This window comes from Giraffa tippelskirchi, chromosome 5 (assembly GCF_054371585.1).
Source record: "Giraffa tippelskirchi isolate mGirTip1 chromosome 5, T2T-mGirTip1v1.2.pri, whole genome shotgun sequence".
Taxonomy (NCBI): domain Eukaryota; kingdom Metazoa; phylum Chordata; class Mammalia; order Artiodactyla; family Giraffidae; genus Giraffa; species Giraffa tippelskirchi.
In genome coordinates this window covers 120605872-120626576 of record NC_137279.1, presented here as the reverse complement: position 1 = coordinate 120626576, position 20705 = coordinate 120605872, and the positions used below count along the sequence as shown (strand labels likewise).

The 20705-nt window shown below is 37.2% G+C and overlaps 1 protein-coding gene, 1 long non-coding RNA gene and 1 other non-coding gene across 3 annotated transcripts in view; 1 reads left to right on the top strand and 2 right to left on the bottom strand.

Annotated features, from left to right (window-relative positions):
- Positions 1 to 20705, bottom strand: part of LOC145507181 (uncharacterized) — a 349446-nt gene that overhangs the window by 18229 nt on the left and 310512 nt on the right. The window lies entirely within an intron of this gene.
- Positions 1 to 20705, top strand: part of SLC30A7 (solute carrier family 30 member 7) — a 103441-nt gene that overhangs the window by 74707 nt on the left and 8029 nt on the right. Inside the window, exons 9-10 of the mRNA XM_081493139.1 lie at positions 13672 to 13762; positions 19672 to 19821. Coding sequence (XP_081349265.1) covers positions 13672 to 13762; positions 19672 to 19821 — 241 coding nt within the window. The remainder of the gene's footprint in view (positions 1 to 13671; positions 13763 to 19671; positions 19822 to 20705) is intronic.
- LOC145508052 (U6 spliceosomal RNA) lies at positions 17812 to 17918 on the bottom strand. Its single transcript, XR_014055321.1, has one exon. It is a non-coding gene; the product is annotated as a U6 spliceosomal RNA (small nuclear RNA).

Here is a 20705-nt window from a genome sequence, read left to right as displayed (position 1 = left end):
CGTCCAAAAGAACTCAGAGGAGGATAGCAAAGAGATACTCATATACCCGTGTTCATTGCAGCATTATTCACAGTAGATAAGAGGGAGAAGTAACCCACATCTCCATCAACAGATGAATAGATAAGGAAGACGTGGTACATGCTGCTGCTGCTGCTGCTGCTACTAAGTCGCTTCGGTCGTGTCCGACTCTGTGCGACCCCATAGACGGAAGCCCGCCAGGCTCTGCTGTCCCTGGGATTCTCCAGGCAAGAACGCTGGAGTGGGTTGCCGTTTCCTTCTCCAATGCATGAAAGTGAAAAGTGAAAGTGAAGTCGCTCCGTCGTGTCCAACTCTTCGCGACCCCACAGACTGCAGCCTACCAGGCTCTTCTGTGCATGGGATTTTCCAGGCAAGAATACAAGAGTGGGGTGCCATTGCCTTCTCCCAGAACGTGGTATATAGATGTAGTATAATATTATGCAGCCTTTAAAAAGAAGGAAATTCTGTCATACACTTCATCATGAAACTTCAGGACATTATACTAAACTAAATAAGCCAATCCTAAAGAGCAAATATTGTGTGAGTCTAATCATATTGACATATATAAAGTAGTCAGAAATATGGAAACAGAGTAGAAGGATGTTGCCAAGGGTTGGGAGCAGGAGGGATGGGAAATTTAGTGTTTAATGGGTAAAGAGTTTTAGTGTTGCAACATGAAAAAAGTTCTAGAGATCTTTCGTACAACAGTGTTTCTTGACACTGCTGAATTACACATTTTTAAATGGTTAGGCTGATACATTGAGTGTTATATGTCTTTTTACTGTAACAGAAAAGAATAAGGAACATCTCTATATGATTCAGTTCAGTTCAGTCGCTCAGTTGTGTGTGATTCCTTGTGACCCCATGGACTGCAGCACACCAGGCCTCCCTGTCCATCAAACTCCCGGAGCTTGCTCAAACTCATGTTCATTATGTAGGTGATGCCATCCAACCATCTCATCCTCTGCTGTCCCCTTCTCCTCCTGCCTTCAATCTGTCCCAGCATTAGGGTCTTTTCCAAAGAGTCAGTTCTTTGCATCAGATGGCTAAAGTGTTGGAGTTTCAGCTTCAGCATAAGTCCTTCCAATGGATATTCATGGCTGATTTCCTTTAGGATGGACTGGTTTGATCTTGCACTCCCAAGAGACTCTCAAGAGTCTTCTCCAACACCACAGTTCAAAAGCATCAATTCTTCAGTGCTCATACTTCTTTATAGTCCAACTCTCACATCCATACATGACTACTGGAAAAACCATAGCTTTGACTAGATGGACCTTTGTTGGTAAAGTGATGTCTGCTTTTTAATATGCTGTCTAGGTTTGTCTTAGCTTTTCTTCCAAAGAGTAAGCGTCTTTTAATTTCATGGCTGCAGTCACCATCTGCAGAGATTTTGGAGCCGAAAGATATAGTCTCTTACTGTTTCCATTGTTTCCCTATTTGCCATGCAGTGATTGGACCGGATGTCATGATCTTAGTTTTCTGAATGCTGAATTTTAAGCCAACTTTTTCAGTCTCCTCTTTCACTTTCAGTCAAGAGGCTATTTAGTTCTTCTTTGCTTTCTGCCATAAGGGTCGTGTCATCTGAGTATCTGAGGTTATTGATATTTCTCCCGGCAGTCTTGATTCCAGCTTGTGTTTCATCCAGCCCAGCATTTTGCATGATGTACTCTGCATATAAGTTAAATAATCAGGGTGACAATATACAGCCTTGACATACTCCTTTCCCGATTTGGAACCAGTCTGTTGTTCCATGTCCAGTTATAATTGTTGCTTCTTGACCTGCATACAGATTTCTCAAGAGGCAGGTCAGGTTGTCTGGTATTCCCATTTCTTTAAGAATTTTCCAGTTTGTTGTGATCCACACAGTCAAAGGCTTTGGAGTAGTCAATAAAGCAGAAGTAGTTGTTTTTCTGGAACTCTCTTGCTTTTTCAGTGATTGGCAATTTGATGTCTGCCTTTTCTAAATCCAGCTTGAACATGTGGAAGTTCACAGTGCACATACTGTTGAAGCCTGCCTTGGAGAATTTTGAGCATTACGTTGCTAGCGTGTGAGATGAGTGCAATTGTGTGGTAGTTTGAGCATTCTTTGGCATTGTCTTTCTTTGGGATTGGAATGAAAACTGACCTGTTCCAGTCCTGTGGCCACTGCTGAGTTTTCCAAATTTGCTGGCATATTGAGTGCAGCACTTTCACAGCATCATGTTTTAGGATTTCAAATAGATCAATGGGAATTTCATCACCTCCACTAGCTTTGGTAATGAGGCATTATTTTCAAGCTATATTGTTAAGAAAACAAAATAGCATTTGATATGTAGCACCTGATATATAGGAGTACAGCATAAGACAGGTTAAAAAGTAGCACTTAATCTTTTCCATAAGGAAAGATGCGTATATAATTTGCATGTTCAAAGAACAAATTGAAAATGAATATAATAAATATAGTTACCTCTAGACTGAGGATGGAGAAGGCAATGGCAACCCACTCCAGTACTCTTGCCTGGAGAATCCCGTGGACGGATGAGCCTGGTGGGCTGCAGTCCTTGGGGTTGCTAGGAGTTGGACATGACTGAGCGACTTCCCTTTCACTTTTCACTTTCATGCACTGGCGAAGGAAATGGCAACCCACTCCAGTATTCTTGCCTGGAGAATCCCAGGGACAGGGGAGCCTGGTGGGCTGCCATCTATGGGGTCGCACAGAGTTGGACACAACTGAAGTGACTTAGCAGCAGCAGACTGAGGAAGGGATTAGAAATGAGACTTATACGTTTAATATACTTTTGACTTTGGAATTATAGACATTTTTAGCCTTTAAAAAAGTAAATTTTAAAAGGTTGAAAGTACGTTGAGTTTTTTCAACTCTTAATTTATACCTACCAAAAGAAAAAATATTACTCCCTTTTGATTATACATTTTCAATGTTCATTGTTAATTTATGTGTAATTACTTTGAAATTCTCCACCACTAGGTATAGCCTGCACATAAGTTACTGTGTTCTCTCGTTTAATTTATCCTTTGAAAACATGATTTCTACTCCTACCTCAGCAGCTAAATATTTTAAAGTAGTCCGCCTTCAGTGTAGCAGTGTAGCCATTAGAAATCTACTTTGAGATATTTAATAAAAAATATACTCTCACGGTGATATTTTAAGTTTAATTTGGATAAGCAAATAAAGGTATCTTTTCCTTTGCTTTTCATTTCCTGTTAGATTTGCTTCCCACAGACATCTGACTTTGAAAGTTACCATTGAATATGGGCACAGAACAGAAAGTAGGTGTCAGGGTTTGCTTCTGTTCAACTTTTGACTCACCTCTCAGATGGCAGAAAACTTTCATATTTTTATTACTGTTCATCTTTTCCTGAGCTTTTAGAGTTCTTTTTATGATCCATGCCTTCAGTACACTTTGAAGGCCAGCTTCTCCTAAAGTTAGAGTTTTTCTTTAGGTAAAGGTGCCTTGGGAGCACTAACAGAGCCACCTTGATGACTTAATTAGAAGAAATCTTACCAAGCAATTAAGAGTGTTTACTTTTGAGCAAAGCTGCCTGGGTTCAAATCCTGTTTTGACCTTTTATCTGTGTGACCTTGGGCAAATAACTTAACCTCAGTTTTTCATCGTGAAAGTGGAAATGACAGTTACTTTTACCTCATAACTTGTTATATGTGGACTAAATAGGTTAAGGTATACCAAGTCTAGACCAGACCTGCCACTTGGCAGGCATTGTGTAAGTGTTAACTGCTTAACCTGGAAGTAGCTAGACACAGTTTAGTTCAGATTACTAATAGCCTTATTGAACCTAGGTATTGATCAACACCTGGTCCCATTCCTCTTAGATTTTTCTCACTGATCTTAAGGCCTTTTAATTTTGAGTTAAAACTTGTAATTGCTGAAGCCGTTTAATGATAAGTCGGTTTTGATAGTATTAATATATAAATGTTTCTTGCCATCTCATCTGGTTTTTGAAATAAAGTCCTGTTTCTTCACCATTTTTTAAAATTCAGATTTCCTTAAAGAGCTTCATCTCTTGCCTTTGTCCATGTTAGCGTAGCCACCGCTTTCAGTGGGTCACAGAGGGAGTAGAGAGGTGCCTCCAGTTCTCATTAGCTTTTAAATGCAAATGTTACCTTATTTAATACGAGTAATAAGATTTATTCCAGTCTCAAAACTATCTTGTGGTGGTCTTTGCCCTCTTACTTCTATTCCATTGTCTCTTCCCATTTGTCTCCCTCTTGAGAGGATATTAGCATGAGTTCTCATTCATTTTTCATACTTATTTGCACCTTTGTGCTTCATGGATACATATGTTATCACTTTTATTTTCTATTTACATTGTTGGTGTGATTTTAGTTTTTTATTCATGAGAATATTCTTTTTCAAGAGAGTGAAAAGCCTTTATTAAGATAACAAGTTGCATATTAAGAGTTGGGAATGCAGATTGCTCCTGCCTAAGTATAATTAATTCTTTGTCACCTATACTTGAATAGAGGATAAGATACTTCTGCTTCTATTTATTAGAGATTATTTTCGGGGAATGATTCTTTTAAGGGCCTTTTTACTGCTTTATTTAGCTGTTATTGTGAAGTGTTGAAAGTCATATCAAACAAGGGCTGTTTGACATTTTAATAATCTTCTACTAGTGTTTGAAATTTTACAATAGACTGTACATTCAGCAGATGTGTGTCCAACACTTATTATATTCCATGCACTGTGCGTGGCACTGGGAATAAAATGAATACAACCTGGTCTCTGATCCCAGAGGACTCAGTCATCATGAGACACTGCAGTATAGAGAAGAAGGCTTTAGTGTTGGAGTTATTACCTCTAATTCTGCTGCTTACCAATATGTAACAAAGAGCGAGTTGTCTTAATCTCTCTGAGATGGTTTTCTCTTCCATAAAATGAGGGAGTTGGTCTAAATAAGCTCTTTTGATCTTGTCTGTATCTCTTATTCCAACATTTTCTTAAAGCTACTTAAATTGTTGTGAGGATCAAGTTGGAAAAAAATTTATTAAAGTGCTTAAAGTACTTTATTAATAGTACTTAAAGAAACTATTAAGTGTTGTTTAAACAAAGACATTATTATCTGCTAATTTGACGTTATTTATAAATGCTTTTGGTCCAAAGACCAGACGCATTAAGTGTTATAACTAAGTTCCAGAACTTTAGAGAAAAGAGTGACTTTTTCATGATGTTGGCTCCAAGTTTCTAGGGGTATTTTAGGATATCATACTGTCTCTGTTATTGAGTAAAATAGGTACTCTGTAAATATGCACTGATTAAACAATAGATTTCAGAAACTCAGTATAATTATAAGGTAAATCACAATCCCTGTGGTTTTAGGTTTTCTGTTCTGTATTCAGTTCAGTTCAGTTCAGTCGCTCAGTCGTCTGACTCTTTGTGATCCCATGAATTGCAGCACGCCAGGCCTCTCTGTCCATCACCAACTCCCGGAATCCACCCAAACCCATGTCCACTGAGTCAGTGATGCCATCCAACCATCTCATCCTCTGTCGTCCCCTTCTCCTCCCGCCCCCAATCCTACCCAGCGTTAGGGTCTTTTCCAATGAGTCAACTCTTCGCATGAGGTGGCCAAAGTATTGGAGTTTCAGCTTCAACATCAGTCCTTCCAATGAGCACCCAGGATTGATCTCTTTTAGGATGGATTGATTGGATCTCCTTGCAGTCCAAGGGACTCTCAAGAGTCTTCTCCAACACCACAGTTCAAAAGCATCAATTCTGTGGCACTCAGCTTTCTTCACCGTCCAACTCTCACATCCATACACGACCACTGCAAAAACCATAGCCTTGACTAGACGGACTTTTGTTGGCAAAGTAATGTCTCTGCTTTGAAATATGCTATCTAGGTTGGCCATAACCTTCCTTCCAAGGAGTAAGCATCTTTTAATTTCATGGCTGCAATCACCATCAGCAGTGATTTTGGACCCCAAAAAAGTAAAGTCTGACACTGTTTCCACTGTTTCCCCATCTATTTCCCATGAAGTGATGGGACCAGATGCCATGATCTTAGTTTTCTGATTGTTGAGCTTTAAGCCAACTTTTTCACTCTCCACTTTTACTTTCATCAAGAGGCTCTTTAGTTCTTCTTCACTTTCTGCCATAAGGGTGGTGTAATCTGCATATCTGAGGTTATTGATATTTCTCCCGGCAATCTTGATTCTAGCTTGTGTTTCTTCCAGCCCAGCGTTTCTCATTATGTACTCTGCATAGAGGTTAAATAAGCAGGGTGACAATATGCAGCCTTGACGTACTCCTTTTCCTATTTGGAACCAGTCTGTTGTTCCATGTCCAGTTCTAACTGTTGCTTCCTGACCTGCATACAGGTTTCTCAAGAGACAGGTCAGATGGTCTGGTATTCTGTATTAGGCTTATGAAATTCTGGGTTTATAGGTAATTGTTTTTTACAGTGGAATAGTTGTATTTGTGCAAATATGATTGTATATTTACAGCTTATCAACAGGATCACCATGGCTAAATGTAGAATACATTGCTTTTCAGGGTCAATTTTCTTTGGCTTTTTTTGTCCACTAAACATTTTTGAGTATATGACATATGCTAGAAAGTACTTCAAATTTATAGACTTTTTTATAAAGTACAGCTGTCTTTATGTTTGTGGATTATGAAAACCACTGATAATATGCAGGAAAACTTAGTCTGTTAGCCAGTTCAAAAAAGTTGAATCAGTAATTATGTTTTAATTATTATTAATAGGTATTTGTTCTTAGATTTAAGTGATGGTTTCAACTCTCTGGAATTCTTTATTGTTAAGGATTATGATTATTGCTAGTCTGATTGTTCTTCAAGTTTTCATAACGTATATCCTTTTCTTTTCTTTGGTTTATTTATAATTATTGCTAGACAATTTTATTTACTGTTGAAATGGTGAGACTTTCACTAAATGCTTTTGAAGTGAGGTTTTCATTTGCAGAGTTACTGGCAATAAAGAGTAATAGCTAACTGTTGCTTATTTAATCTGCGGTCATTTAAACTTTCATATTAATTGTAAATTTCTGATTATATGACTGTAAATTTGACTTAGCTTTTGAGGAATAAAAATATTACCATGTTTTACTGGTAAACTCATGTACCTAATGAGTCATTCTTTTTATATATGCTAGGAAAATGGTATTTCATTGTTAAAGCTAGAATTGAGTTAGTCAACCAGAAGTGAACCTCTAATTGTTTCCAAATGCTTACTTTTTGGGTTTGGATGCAGCTCTAAGTCTTAGCTCAGTCAGGAATTTGCTAAGTTTGTCTTTTTCCCCATATCCTTTCATTATGGCTAGATAGATCCATGCTAAAATCTGTTTCATGATTCCCTATTACAGTAGTTAATCAGAAAAATATGGACACAAACTCCTGAGCTAAACACAATTTTAAAAAACAAAAATAGAGTTTCTGCAGGTTTCTTTTACATTTTTATAATCTTTGAGATTATTATAGAAATTGACTTTGATTTTAAATTGCTTATCACCACACTTGACTTAGCAAGTACTTTTTTTCTCCCCACCCCAGTTTCATGACCTAGTTATAGCTCCTACAGCTGAAATTCTTAACAATATTTTAATATTATTATTGGAGAAAATGAGCCTGATATTTCCATGTGCTTTGGTGAAATGCTTGCTGCTCCTGAATGTAAGCATTTTATTAAAATTCTACCTAAGTAGACAACCATTCGAAATTTTATAGTGTAGCAAAGTCAGTAAAAACCTCATTGGTACACTCTCTATATATTATTTTCTTATATCAGTTATATCTTTCATTTAATTATTTTAAAATAGATGCTGGCTTCTAATACTAATTTTATTAAAATATTTGTCTACATTATGGTTTTTGAATTGTGTTAAAACGGGGTATCTCTAAATTCTGTTAATTCTAATACTGTGTTATCTGTGATCATGGAGCTTCACCAGTTCTAGAATCCTCAAACTAAGGGCCACATGTGAAAGTAAATTTTAGGAGAAAAAGGGAAGTACTAGTTGTTGTTCATTGTTGTTATTTTTACAAAGAGAGTAGCAGACTTGGAGAGGCAACACCATGGATTATACACATAAACATTTGAACAAAGATTTGGATAAATTTGTAGATGGTTGTTCTTGGTGACTTATTCAGTTCAGTCACTCAGTCGTGTCCGACTCTTTGTGACCCCATGGACTGCAGCACGCCAGGACTCCCTGTCCATCACCAACTTCCAGAGTTTACGCAAACTCATGTCCATTGAGTCGGTAATGCCATCCAACCATCTCATCCTCTGTCATCCCCTTCTCCTCCTGCCTTCTATCTTTCCCAGCATCAAGGTCTTTTCTATTGAGTCAGTTCTTCGCATCAGATGGCTAAAGTATTGGAGTTTCAGCGTCAACATCAGTCCTTCCAGTGAACACTCAGGACTGATCTTTAGGATGGACTGGTTGGACCTGCTTGCAGTCCAAGGGACTCTCAAAAGTCTTCTCCAACACCACAGTTCAAAAGCATCAATTCTTCAGTGCTCAGCTTTCTTTATAGTCCAACTCTCACATCTATACATGACCACTGGAAAAACCATAACCTTGACTAGACGGACCTTTGTTGGCAAAGTAATGTCTCTGCTTTTTAATAATGCTGTCTAGGTTGGTCACAACTTTTCTTCCAAGGAGTAAGTGTCTTTCAGTTTCATGGCTGCAGTCACCATCTGCAGTGATTTTGGAGCCCAAGAAAATAAAGTCTGTCACTGTTTCCCCATGTGTTTGGTGACTTATTAGGAGACCGTATTAAAGAAGTGTTTTTACTGTTTTAAGGTTGATTTCCTTAAGGATTAATCTAGATTGGACTAAACTCTCGTATTAATTGTGCTTTAGCTCTTGGGGGAAAGTTAAACTAGCCTTAGGTATACTAAGACAAAGATTTTAAAAGTTTTTTGCAAGATTATGTTTTACTACTATTGCTTAAGTAATATCATTGCTCATATCGCATGCATTTTGTTACAGTAAAATCCATGTTCTCTTCTATTCCTTTCTTCCCCACATTGTTTTGAAGGGTATATATTTTTTTTACTAATTTTTGGCTGCACCTTGTCTTTGTTGCCTTTGTACAGCCTTTCTCTAGTTGTGGCAGGCTTTCATTATAGTGGCTTCTCTTGCTGTGGAGCACAGGTCTAGGTGTACAGGCTTCAGTAGTTGTGGCACACAGGGTCAGTAGTTGTGGTGCATGGGCTTACTTGCTCTGAAGCATGTGGAATCTTCCTCGATCAGGGGTCAAACCCATGTTCCCTGCATTGGCAAGCAGATCCTTATCCACTGCACTACCAGGGAAGTCTGAAAGGTGTATTTTTTATTTTTAAAGGTATGTTTAAGAGTAAGTTATCAACATACTAATTAAAAAAACATTTGCCAGAAGTTCCTGGGAAATGAAAACGGATACAGGCTTTTAATATACAGTTGTTTTGAATTCATGTGTGTCTTTTTCTGAATGGTGGGTCAATCCAATAAATGTTTATTGTCTAGTTTCCATTGATCTCTACAGGCTTTTTCAATACTGTTGAGTTCCTTTGAAGTAAAGCATTGTGAATTATTTCTCTTTTTATTTCTGGTGCCTAGCACATGCCTGGCACATGGTAGATAAGCAGTAAATGTTTGTAGACTTGAACTGTTCAAAACTGATTTTGGAGTCAGAAGACCTGTTATTATTCTAGCTCTCCCATTCACTAGCTTTAACCTTAAGCAAGTTACTTTGGTGCACTAGGTCTCCATTTCCACAACTCTAGAGTAAGATTCCATCTGTTTCTAGAAAATCTGATGCCAAGCAAAGCATGTAGTACTTATTGCTTGTTTGTATTGATTGCATAATAAAATCTATTTGCAGACTTACCTAATTAGTAATGGATTAGATTGGCTTGCAAAGTATATATCAATTGATGATACTAGCATGTTATTGCTTTTTAGTATACAAAAGGCAACTTATATTTCATTTGCAAATGTATTCTCTCTCTAGTATTCCTTATACTTTGACCATTTTTTTTCTTCCTGAATGAAAATAAATTAAAGATGGAAGAAATAACCTAGAAATTTAATCTATTCCCTTATTTTATAGATGAGAAAGCTGATGTTTTGTCTAAAGCTGTTCAATGGCAGAGTTAGAACCCAGGTCTTATGATTTACACTTGAGTGATTTTCCCACATCAGGTATCTCCAGGCATTATTAGCAGTTTCTTGAGATAAAGATTGAAGAAGAAATTATCAAAATAGCTAAATTTAGTGGGCACGTGGAAAAATACTTTTTTCTTATTCTCAAATAGTTATTCTGAGGAAACGACTTTTGTGACCATTTTCTCATTTCCTGAGAAGTACAATAAGGAAAGTAGGAAAACAAAAATTGTTTAAGTTAGATCCATTTAGTTATGGATCCTTTCTATGGAGAGAGGAAAGAAGAATGTCATAATTGAATTATACCTTGTTATTCTACTATGATGCTTTTCTTTGCCTTTTTGATAAATCCAGGGAGCCTTCACCTTTTTAATAACAGCACAGTGGATAGAAACAGACATTACTGTTCAGATTGAATGAAGGGATAACCACTGTTCTTTCACTGTCAAAATCCTTAACTGCAGTTCTAGTAGCTTTCCACCCATTTTTCCTCCAGCCTTACTATAGATATCACAAATTTTTTGTAAGAGCACAGAGAAGAACTTCAAAGAGTTTGGAGGACAGCTTGGGATCAGGGAATATCCCCTACAAGGGGTGACACTTGAGATTTTAAAGAAGGACTAGAAGCCAGATTAAAGGACAGTTTAGGGACATCTAGGGAGGTTACAGCATGAGACAAAGCATGAAAGGAAGAAACAGCAGAAAGTGAAGTACAAATATGTTTATGTTTTACAGAGCTTAAAATGTGAAGCAAGAATGATGGGAGGTGAAGCTAGAGTTTACATTTAATTCCCCAGGCAGTTCAGTTCAGTTCAGTTGCTCAGTCGTGTCTGACTCTTTGCAACCCTATGGACTGCAGCACGCCAGTCAGTAGGGAGCTGTTAATGAATTTTCCTTTTTTTTTTTTTTTGAGGGAAGATAGAGTCAGATTCTGATTTTAATTAGATTAGTCTAATAGCTTTATACAGAATGGTTCTATTAGTTATCGATGGTAAGATAACAACTTACACAAAAAGAGCATAGCTAAAATGACACACATTATTATCTTTGCCTTGGTTCAGGAACTTGAGCATGGCTAACTGGGCTGTCTGGCTCAGGCTCCCACACACGAGTCAAGGTGTCAGCCAGGGCTGTAGTCATTCTAATGCTCGTCTGGGGGAGAATCTACTTCCAGTCTCACTGAAGTGGTTGTTGACAGTATTGAGTTTCTTTGGGGCTCTTGGACTGAGGGTCTCGTTTCCTCTCCAGAAGCATCTCTTGGTTCCCCTTGCCTTGGGCCTCTGCCTAGGGCAGCTCACAGTGTGGCAGCTTTGAACAAGCGAGACAGCAAGAGAGAAGGGTGGAAAAGATGGAAGCCAGAGTCTTTTGCCTTAGAAGCGTCACTTTTGCCATACTTGACGCATTAGGAGCAAGTCAGTGGATCCAGACCACACTCAAGGGGAGGGGATGACACAAGAGCACGTACACTCGGGAGGCAGGGGTCACTGGGATCTATCTTTGAAGCTGCCTGTCACAGTGGACTTAAGAAAATAAGACTAGAGGCAAAGGGACCACTTAGGAGGCTATTTGATAATCCAGGTGAAATGATACGGAGATTACTGTAGACGTGTGTAATAGAATGAAGGAGGGAGGTGGAGGCAAGAAATGCTTATTAGCAGGTTACGTCATGAGAACTTGGTGATTTAGAAGGTTTTAAGGGAGAAGAAGCAATTAAATGTGGCATCTAAGTGTTTTTGGCTAGCAAATCACTATCTGACTGAAGAATATTTTCACTTGAATGTGTCTTCAACTCCTGTCCATGTTGAGCTTTTATATGCATTTCTGCTATTCTCTCCACACATTCAGTTTTCTAAACTTGCCCTTGATCTTGCATCCCTGGACTCCAGTTTCTCAGTATCTCAATATCTCTCAGTGTCTGTTTAATTTTTCTATTTGTCTCTGTTCCTGCTTTTACCCTCCTTACCCAGCTACTTATCTCTGTACACAAAGTGTGGGAAGAATTTCTTAATTTCTTCTCTGAGGCCTTTTCCTTTCTTTAATCCAGATTCTAAAACATCTAATAGCTAGATACATTTATCTTTCACTTAACCAACAAGTATTGTGGGCCCACTTTGTGACCAGCACTTTACTGGGCCTCCTTGGGAATATAACAGCAAGACAAGCATTGTCCCTATTCCTCTGATCAGTAATATCTTCTCTTTCCTTTCTGTCAAAAATAACACTAATCTTTTAAGTTATCCACTTCACCTTCTACCTTCCTTAAAAGGTGTGTGTTTTGTTTTGTTTTCTCTTTATCTCCTGTAGCTATGGGGTTTCTGGGGTTTCCCAAGTGGTTTAGTTGTAAAGAGTCCACCTGCCAATGCAGGAGACACGAGTTTGATCCCTGGTTTGGGAAGATCCCATGGAGTAGGAAATGACTCCTCACTCCAGTATTCTTGCCTAAAGAATTCCATGGACAGAGGAGCCTGGTGGGCTACAGTCTGCGGAGTTGCAAAGAGTTGGACAACACTGAGCACGCACACATACCTTCAGCTATAATCAGGAGGGATTTTACTCTAGAAACATTGAGATTCTATAAGTTTAAAACAAAGCACTGGCTTCAGCTATTAAATATAATGAAACTATTCCTGACCTTGCCTTTCAGTCAGCTTCAAGCATTAGAGCAGTGAGTGTCTGCTCACTCCAGTGACTTACTGGACTCCCCCTGGAGGGCTTTCTAAAAATATTGATACTTCACCTTTTCCTCAGAGATTCTCATTTAGTATGTTAGGAATGAAAACAAACCACACTCTTAAGGTGAATTTGGTGTGTAGCTAGTTTGGAAAACTGTTGCATTAGAATCACCCTCACCATTAACTGTTTTGTGTGCATTTAACCATCTAAATAGCCTAAAGCTATAATTTCCAAATACCAATTACAGACTAATTACGTCAATTCATACAGACTTTTGGGCCCTATCACTAGAGGTGCTGATTCTTCACTAGATGTGTGGTGATATCCAGGCTTCTGTTTTTTTTTAATAATCAAAAAAGATTGGTACATAATTGGGTTAGAAAAACATTGAATGAATGAACGTAATATACTGTATTAGTTTTTGTGTGTATTTTCCGTAACAGAACTGTTCAGATAAATGCACGTAAATGTTTGATAAATGTTAAGGACCAATCAGCCACGATGTGCTTTATAGATTATCTTGGAAGATTCTAGCCATTTGAAGTCATATTTTAAATGGCAGTTGAATGACTGTTGTGTTTAGATTTTTAGATGCTCCAGTACTATTCAGTAGTATAAGTTTAGTATTTCATACACTGATGTATTTCATTTAACTCTTCTACTTTTACTTTAAATCATAAATTTTTTGTCCCATGAAAAATTTGAAACAGTGACTGGATTCTTTTTCCTCATATTATTCTGATAAATCTTTGTTATATTCTACTGTCAGGAGGTATATTATTACTTTCTTGCAGGATGGGATGGTCAGAATGTGGCTCTAATAAGTTTGTTGTCTTCCTTTTCTATAGTGTTATTCCTCTCTTAAGAGAGTCTGTTGGAATATTAATGCAGAGAACTCCTCCGCTTTTGGAAAATAATTTACCTCAGTGCTATCAGAGGGTAAGTTTCAGTGCTTCCAAACCATTGGGATTTAGCTGTTTCCAAGTTGTTGGGGGTTTCAACTTTTATAAATATGGGTAGCATGTGTGTATAATTTAGTATTTCTTCCAAGATTAAAAGCTGACCATGAATGCCACTTAAACCAGAATAAAATCATTGGAAAATATTGAGCTTCACTAAAGAAATGGGGTAGAAATTGTCCTCATCTAGTCTAGAAATCCAGCAGCTGTTTTAAAATATAAATATGAATAGCAGATGGTATAAGCATTTCTTCAACATGTATTTTGTGAGCCCCTCATCTTTTATGCCATGTAGTCTTCTAAGGTCCTAGGGGTGTGATGGTAAACAAGATAGACAGTGTATTTATGTATTTATGGTCTGGGGTGGAAAGACAGGCACTAAACAAGAAATAAATAAGGAAATATCAGTGATGATTACTATAATAGAAATGAAACAAAGTGAGGTTGTAGACATGGATGGCTACATCAGATTTATTGAGGATGTCATATTCAAGGAAGCTGAAATCTTGTTGATTAGAAGGAGCCAGACATATGAAAATCTTGGAGAAGAGTGTTCCAAGCAAAGGAAACTGCTAATGCAATAAGTTCTATGGCTGGAGCTAATTTAGTGTATTTGAAAAACAATGAGGAAAACCCATTGTTGCTGAAGCATAATAGATAAAGGGAAGAGTGGCTGAAAAGGCTGGAGAGAATGGCAGGGGACAGATCATACAGAAGTGTTGGTCTTACTAAGAGGTTTAGATTTAATTCTGATTCTGTGGGAAGCATTAGAAAGCTTTTATGCAGGGAGAGTGATACAGAACTTAAATTTTCAAAGCTTGCTATTAGAGAATAAACTCTAGGAAGAATGAAAGCAAAGAAAACCAATTAAGAAGCTATTATCATTTAATTTGAAAAGTTATGGCTTGGACTTCAGTGGTAGCAATGACAGTGGAGCTAAGTAGATATTTTGGAAAAGGTTTTAGAGATAGATTATATTAGCAGAGGGGAGAAAAAGTGTTGAATTGCAACTAGCTAGATCCTAATACTATTTGTTGAGGTTGATGCAGGCGTGAGGGTGGAAAATCCTCCCATGTCAAGAGTTCTATTCTAGATATGTTAAGACTGAAATGCCTACTATACTTCTAAGCAAAATGTCACTGAAGTGCTTGGATGTGCAAATCTGGAATTTTAGGGACTGATTAGAACTAGGAGGAGTTTTGATTCATCAACATATAAATAACCTTTAAAACATTAGAATTTTATGAGATTACCATGGGAGGATTCAGCTCTATTCTTTAGCTCAAGTTCAAGTTTAGAGCATAGGTAGAAAGGGAGCTGGAAAACCCAGAAGTTGAAGAAGGAGGAAGTAATCAACTGTGCCAAATATTTCTGTGAGGCAATTAAATAGAAGAAAGAAGTGACCATTGATTGGCATCATGAATGGCATTAATGGCCTTGATAAAAACATTTTCAGTAGATTTGGTGAAAGCTTGATATAGTAGATTAGGGTGGAAATGAATGGGGGACGTAGAGATAGTGGTTACAGTCAATTCTTTTAAGAAGTGTTGTTATGAATATAGTAAGAAGGGGGAGGGAATTTGTTAAAACAGCATCCCATAGAACATTCCCCAGTAATGGAGATGTTCAATAATCTACCTTGTCCAGTGTGGAATTCACAAGGAACCTGTGGCTGTTGAGCATTTGAAGCTTAATAATTTTGAGCTAGTGCAACTAATTTTTTAATTTCATTACATTTTCATGTATTTAGTCACATGTGCCGAGTGACTTCTGTATTGCACAGTGCAGTTTGGGAGCATGTGTGTTGCTAATGGGAACATGCCAACTGAGAAAAAGAAATTGATGACATGGTAGTGAAGCAAGTTAATTTAATGAAGGAATGAAGTTCTTGAGAAGATGAGAAAGGATAGGATCCAAAGCATTATGGAGGAATTAATTGTAGATAGGAGCCAGGGGTACTGTATCCCGCAAGGGAAGGCAGAGAATGCTGAAACAGATGAGGGTTGACTGGTAGATTTGTTGGGTCAGAAGAGCTTTTCTGTGTGCTTCTATTTTCTCTTTGACTTACAGGGCAGTGTAATCATGCAGAGAAATGAGAAGACCAGAGGAAAAAAGAGAAGGTATAGAATAGTTTTTTTTTGAGATAGGGAAAGGGAAATGCTGCCCATTTGACTTCTGTGGTTTTATGATTTTAAGGGAGGGCCAGTCAGCATAATTGTGGAAGAGAAAGGGGCAATTTAGTGAATGCCTACTCTAAGCTGGCCCCTATACTAAGTGATATACATATATTGTTTCTGTTCTTCAAATTAACCATACAGGCTAAGTTTCCTATTCCTTTCCCTAGGAAAATTGAGTAAAATTGAGGCTCAGAAGATTTAAATAACTCATTTAAGGTCACAGATGGTAGCGGCTGAATCAGGATTCTAATCCATATAATTCTGGCTTTAGAAGCTCCTGCTCTTTTTGTTACACCACACTGTCAGAGCAAGAAGAGCAACATAGACTTTCATCTATAACTACACTTTCTGCACATTTTTAATTTGAGGAAAGTTAATGCCAGTTTCTATAAGAATCATTCCTTAACTTAAGCTTTAGAAAAACTGCAAGAATGTACTCGTACTGCTATTTCTATGGAGGTAGAAGAAATCTCTTCAGTCAGCGTGTTGCTTCACTAGCAGTACACCATTCGTGAGGATGCTCTTTAGAAAAATGTGGAGGATATCAACTTCAAACCCCTCTGTCATCAGAGTCCTGAAAGAGGAAGAGAAAGTCCACCTTGCCCTGTTTCCCCAGTAAAAGCAGTTGTTTGTTTTTGTTTTTTTTTTTTTAACGGGCACAGTGGATATTGTCTCAGTTTCCCACCAGAAGTCTTGGAGCTTATAGAAGGTAATCCTACATGCATCAGATTCTGATAAAAATAAATATTTTGAGTAAAAGTTCAACCTTTTCTTAGTTAACATCCCAAATAGGTTACTTAAGAATCAGAGAATCTCAGAATTTGTAAAGATCTTATTATTCACTTGGTTCAGACTTCTATCTGTTGCAAGAATCTCCTCTGCAACATTTAGTTGGTCATCCAGCTTCTTGACCATTTCCAGGAACCAGTGGTTAATCTCGTCACAGAGTAACCTCTTCTCTTTTAAGCTGATCTAATTGTTATAAAGATCTTTTTACATTGAGCCTCTTTTAACTTCTGAGTTCTGATCTTGGTTCATCTCTTCCAGATCTACTATCTACAGAGATACTGAACAATAGCAGTAGTTTGGGCATCTTTGTAAAGATTTTCCTGATCTTCAATGGAATGCATCTAATGTTTTTTTCCTTAAGTGTTTTCTATACATTTTTGGTAGATAGCTTTTATTAAGTTAAGGAAGTGTCCTTCTAAGCATAAATAGGGGTTGAATTTTATTAAGTGATTGTAATTCTTTTATTAAAATGATTGTGTGATTTTTCTCCTTTGCTTCATTAATTGAAGAATAACAGTAATAGAATTTCTGATGTTTATTGTTTCCCTCTTGGGGTAAACCTAACTTAGTCATGATACATTATTTTTTTAATATACTGTTGGATTTAGCTTACTTAATTCATAAGAAAATTCAGCTTATATGTTACTGTCTTTATCTGGTTGGGGATCAAGATTATTTTTACTTATATGAGGTAGTGCCTCTTTTATTTTATGGCAAAACTAAGAGGTTAAGTTACTTGAAAGTTTTCCCTCTGGGACTTGGCAGGGCTAGGGGCGCTTTATGAAAGAGAACTTGTATTACCTTTACACTTTTTAATGGTCCTTTTGTATTTTCTGTTTTTTTAATCTTATATTACAGGATTTTCTGTATTTTCTGAAGTAATTTCCCAAAATTTATTCATTTTTGTCTACTTTTTAAAAATTGTGTTTTTTGTTGTTTTTCTGATTTTATTATTTATTTTTTCCAGCTTTAGTGAGGTAAAATTGATAAATTAAAATTATATATATTTAAAGTTTACAATTTGATGTTCTGATACACATGTACATTGTGAAATGACTGCCACAAAAATAGGGAACACTTCACAAATTTGCATGTCATTCTTGCACAAGGGCCAAGTTAATCTTCCCTGTATCATTCTAATTTTAGTATATGTGCTGCCAAAGCAAACACCAAAATTGAGTGTTTATTCATTTTATATACATACATATACTGTTTACTGAGCACTTACTTGCAGGCCAGGCTTAGATGCTTATAGTTTTAGGTGTTCAGTATACAAACATGAAACTCAAAAATAAATCCCTGCTCTTATTGAGCTTGAGTTCTGTCAGAGTAGACAGGCAATAAACAATATAAATAACATAAATAATGTGGCATGTGTCATTAGCTGCTGAAAAGTAAAACAAAGCAGAGAAATGTAATAGTGAAAACTTTGTTTTAGATAGGATAACAGTAGAAAGGCTTCCTGAGAAGTTGGCGTTTGAGTAAAGGCCCACATAAAGTAGACCAGTCATTATTGTGGGAGGAAGGACACTCCAAGCAGAGGGCATAGCAAATACCTTGAGACAGGAGTGTTTCAGACTCTTCAAAGAGTGGTGAGAATGCTGCTATAGCTGGGAAAGAGGAAGCAAGGGGAGGAGGAGGAGGAGATGACGTAAATGTGGTAAATAACAAGCGGCCACATCACATGGGTCCATGGGAGTTATTGTGGAAGCATTGGTTTTGGTTCAGAGTAAGATGGGAATCTACTGAGGATTTTGAGCAGAATGAAAGCGTCTGGCTTAAAGCAACAGAATCTCACTTGGGCTCCTATTTTGAGACTAGATGAAGAGGTGCAAGGCTAGCAATAGGGAGACCACTTAATCAAACTAGAGTGGCTTTAACTGGACTGGTAACAGTAGAGATGGTGAGAAGTATTAGGATTCTACTCGGTTGTAATATATTGTATACTCAATATGTTGATACACTCATATTATAGTATTCCCTTTTATGGTTTTTTAAATCTGTTATGTGTTGTTTTCCTTTTTCATTTTGTACTTTGTTTAATTACATATTTATTTTATTTTTTTAACTCCATCAGAGTTTGTCTTGTCACTGGTTCTCAACCTCAGGGTGAGGAACACTTAAGGAGCCATTGGAAAGACTTAGAGCCATCCCTCCCATTTTTGGTTGTCACATGAGTTGGGGAAGGGTATATGTTGGCATTTAGTTTCCTGGGTCCTGGGAGTGCAAAGATCCTGTAGTTTCTGACATTTGTACACAATGAAGACTCATCCTGTCCAAAATATGCCCCCACTGTGAATAAAACATTGACTCTCTAGCTCATTGATTTTTTTCAAAGAAGTAGTGTTTTGACATGGACAATTCCATCATTTCCACATTTCTGCTTCCCATCCTTTATTTCTTTCCTTTTTATTTTTTAAGTTGACTTTGTTGTTCTTTTTGTAATTTCTTAGCTCATTTGTATTTATATATCATTGTATGATTTGACTCTTGAACAACATAGGTTTGAATGCACGTTCTACTTATACATAGATTTTTTTTTTTTCAATAGTAAATACCACAGTAGTACATGATCCATGGTTAGTTGCATCCTCAGATTTTTGACTGAGAGGCAGGCTGGTGTCCCTTCCCCTGCACTATTCTCTGGTCAGCTGTATTTGAAAATGTAAATCTCCCCTAGGCACTCTCTCAGCTATGCCCTATGAATTTTGATATGTGTTCATTTATATTTCCTGAACACCCGTCATAGTACCAGCACGTAGTAAGTACTCAGTAGGTATTTGTTCATCAGTTTGAACCCACCCCACCAGCCCACGTTTTTTCTTAGAGGGTAGAATCCATGTTTACTGATGTGTTGTGTAATGATTTAAGTTGCAACCACTTATATTTGATTTCACGTTAATATCTGTTCTTCATATTTTAGGTGCAGCAGTTACAAGGAGTTTACAGTTTACAAGAACAGCATTTCTGGACATTATGTTCTGATGTTTATGTTGGGACCTTGAAATTAGTAGTAGCACCTGATGCTGATGCCAGGTGGATTTTAAGCCAAACGCATAACATTTTTACTCAGGTATGATATTTTTACTAACCTCTTTTAAGGGTCTAGGAATTTATTGTATCTACTAGTTTTAAAAATATCTACTGTTTAACATATTAAATATGGATATATATTCTACACTGTGAGGTACATATAAAAGATTTTTTCGATCACAGAGTCAAATTTGGGAGATCCTTGCTTTAGTGAATACTCTTTTAATGAAGATAGTCCTGTTTATTCATCATTGAGCTGATTTGAGCTCCTTTATGAAAAAGTAGATTCTCCCTTACTGTACACTCCTCATAAGACATGTTATATGCTGTTTGAAGCTAGGAATTCTAAGATAGTATTTGGAATAAGAATAATGCCTGGTCAATCGCTTTAACTTAAAGCAAACTCTCTTAACATTTTTGTCGATAGCAAAGCCACCACTCCTTCTTTGTGTTTTAATGACTTAAGATGCTCTTGAGTTTTTCTTAATTCTGTATATGGAATACTGAATTAGTCAGTTCATGGCTGCAACCAAATTATATCAGGTAATGTTTATGCCGTCATGAGTTGACATAGTGACTGATAAACTAAAAGTGATTACCAGGTTATTCTGAACCTATTGGGAAAATAAGAACATCATGTCAAGAATATCTGAGGAGAGAGAGACCACAGGTTTTTTTTTGGGGGGGTGGGCTCTGGTTTGCTGGAAATATTTGGCAGAAAATGTAGGTGTTGACACTGCTGCCAGATTTATCTAACACATAAATCTAATGTGGAAACTGATTCCATGCCATAAAAATCTGTGCTTAAAAACTGACCCAGGCCTCCTGATGTGATGCAGTGGGAAGTATACATGACCTGTGTGGTACTCTTGCCAGAAACAGTTAATGTAAATCCAGTCACTAATAAACAACCAGACAAACCCA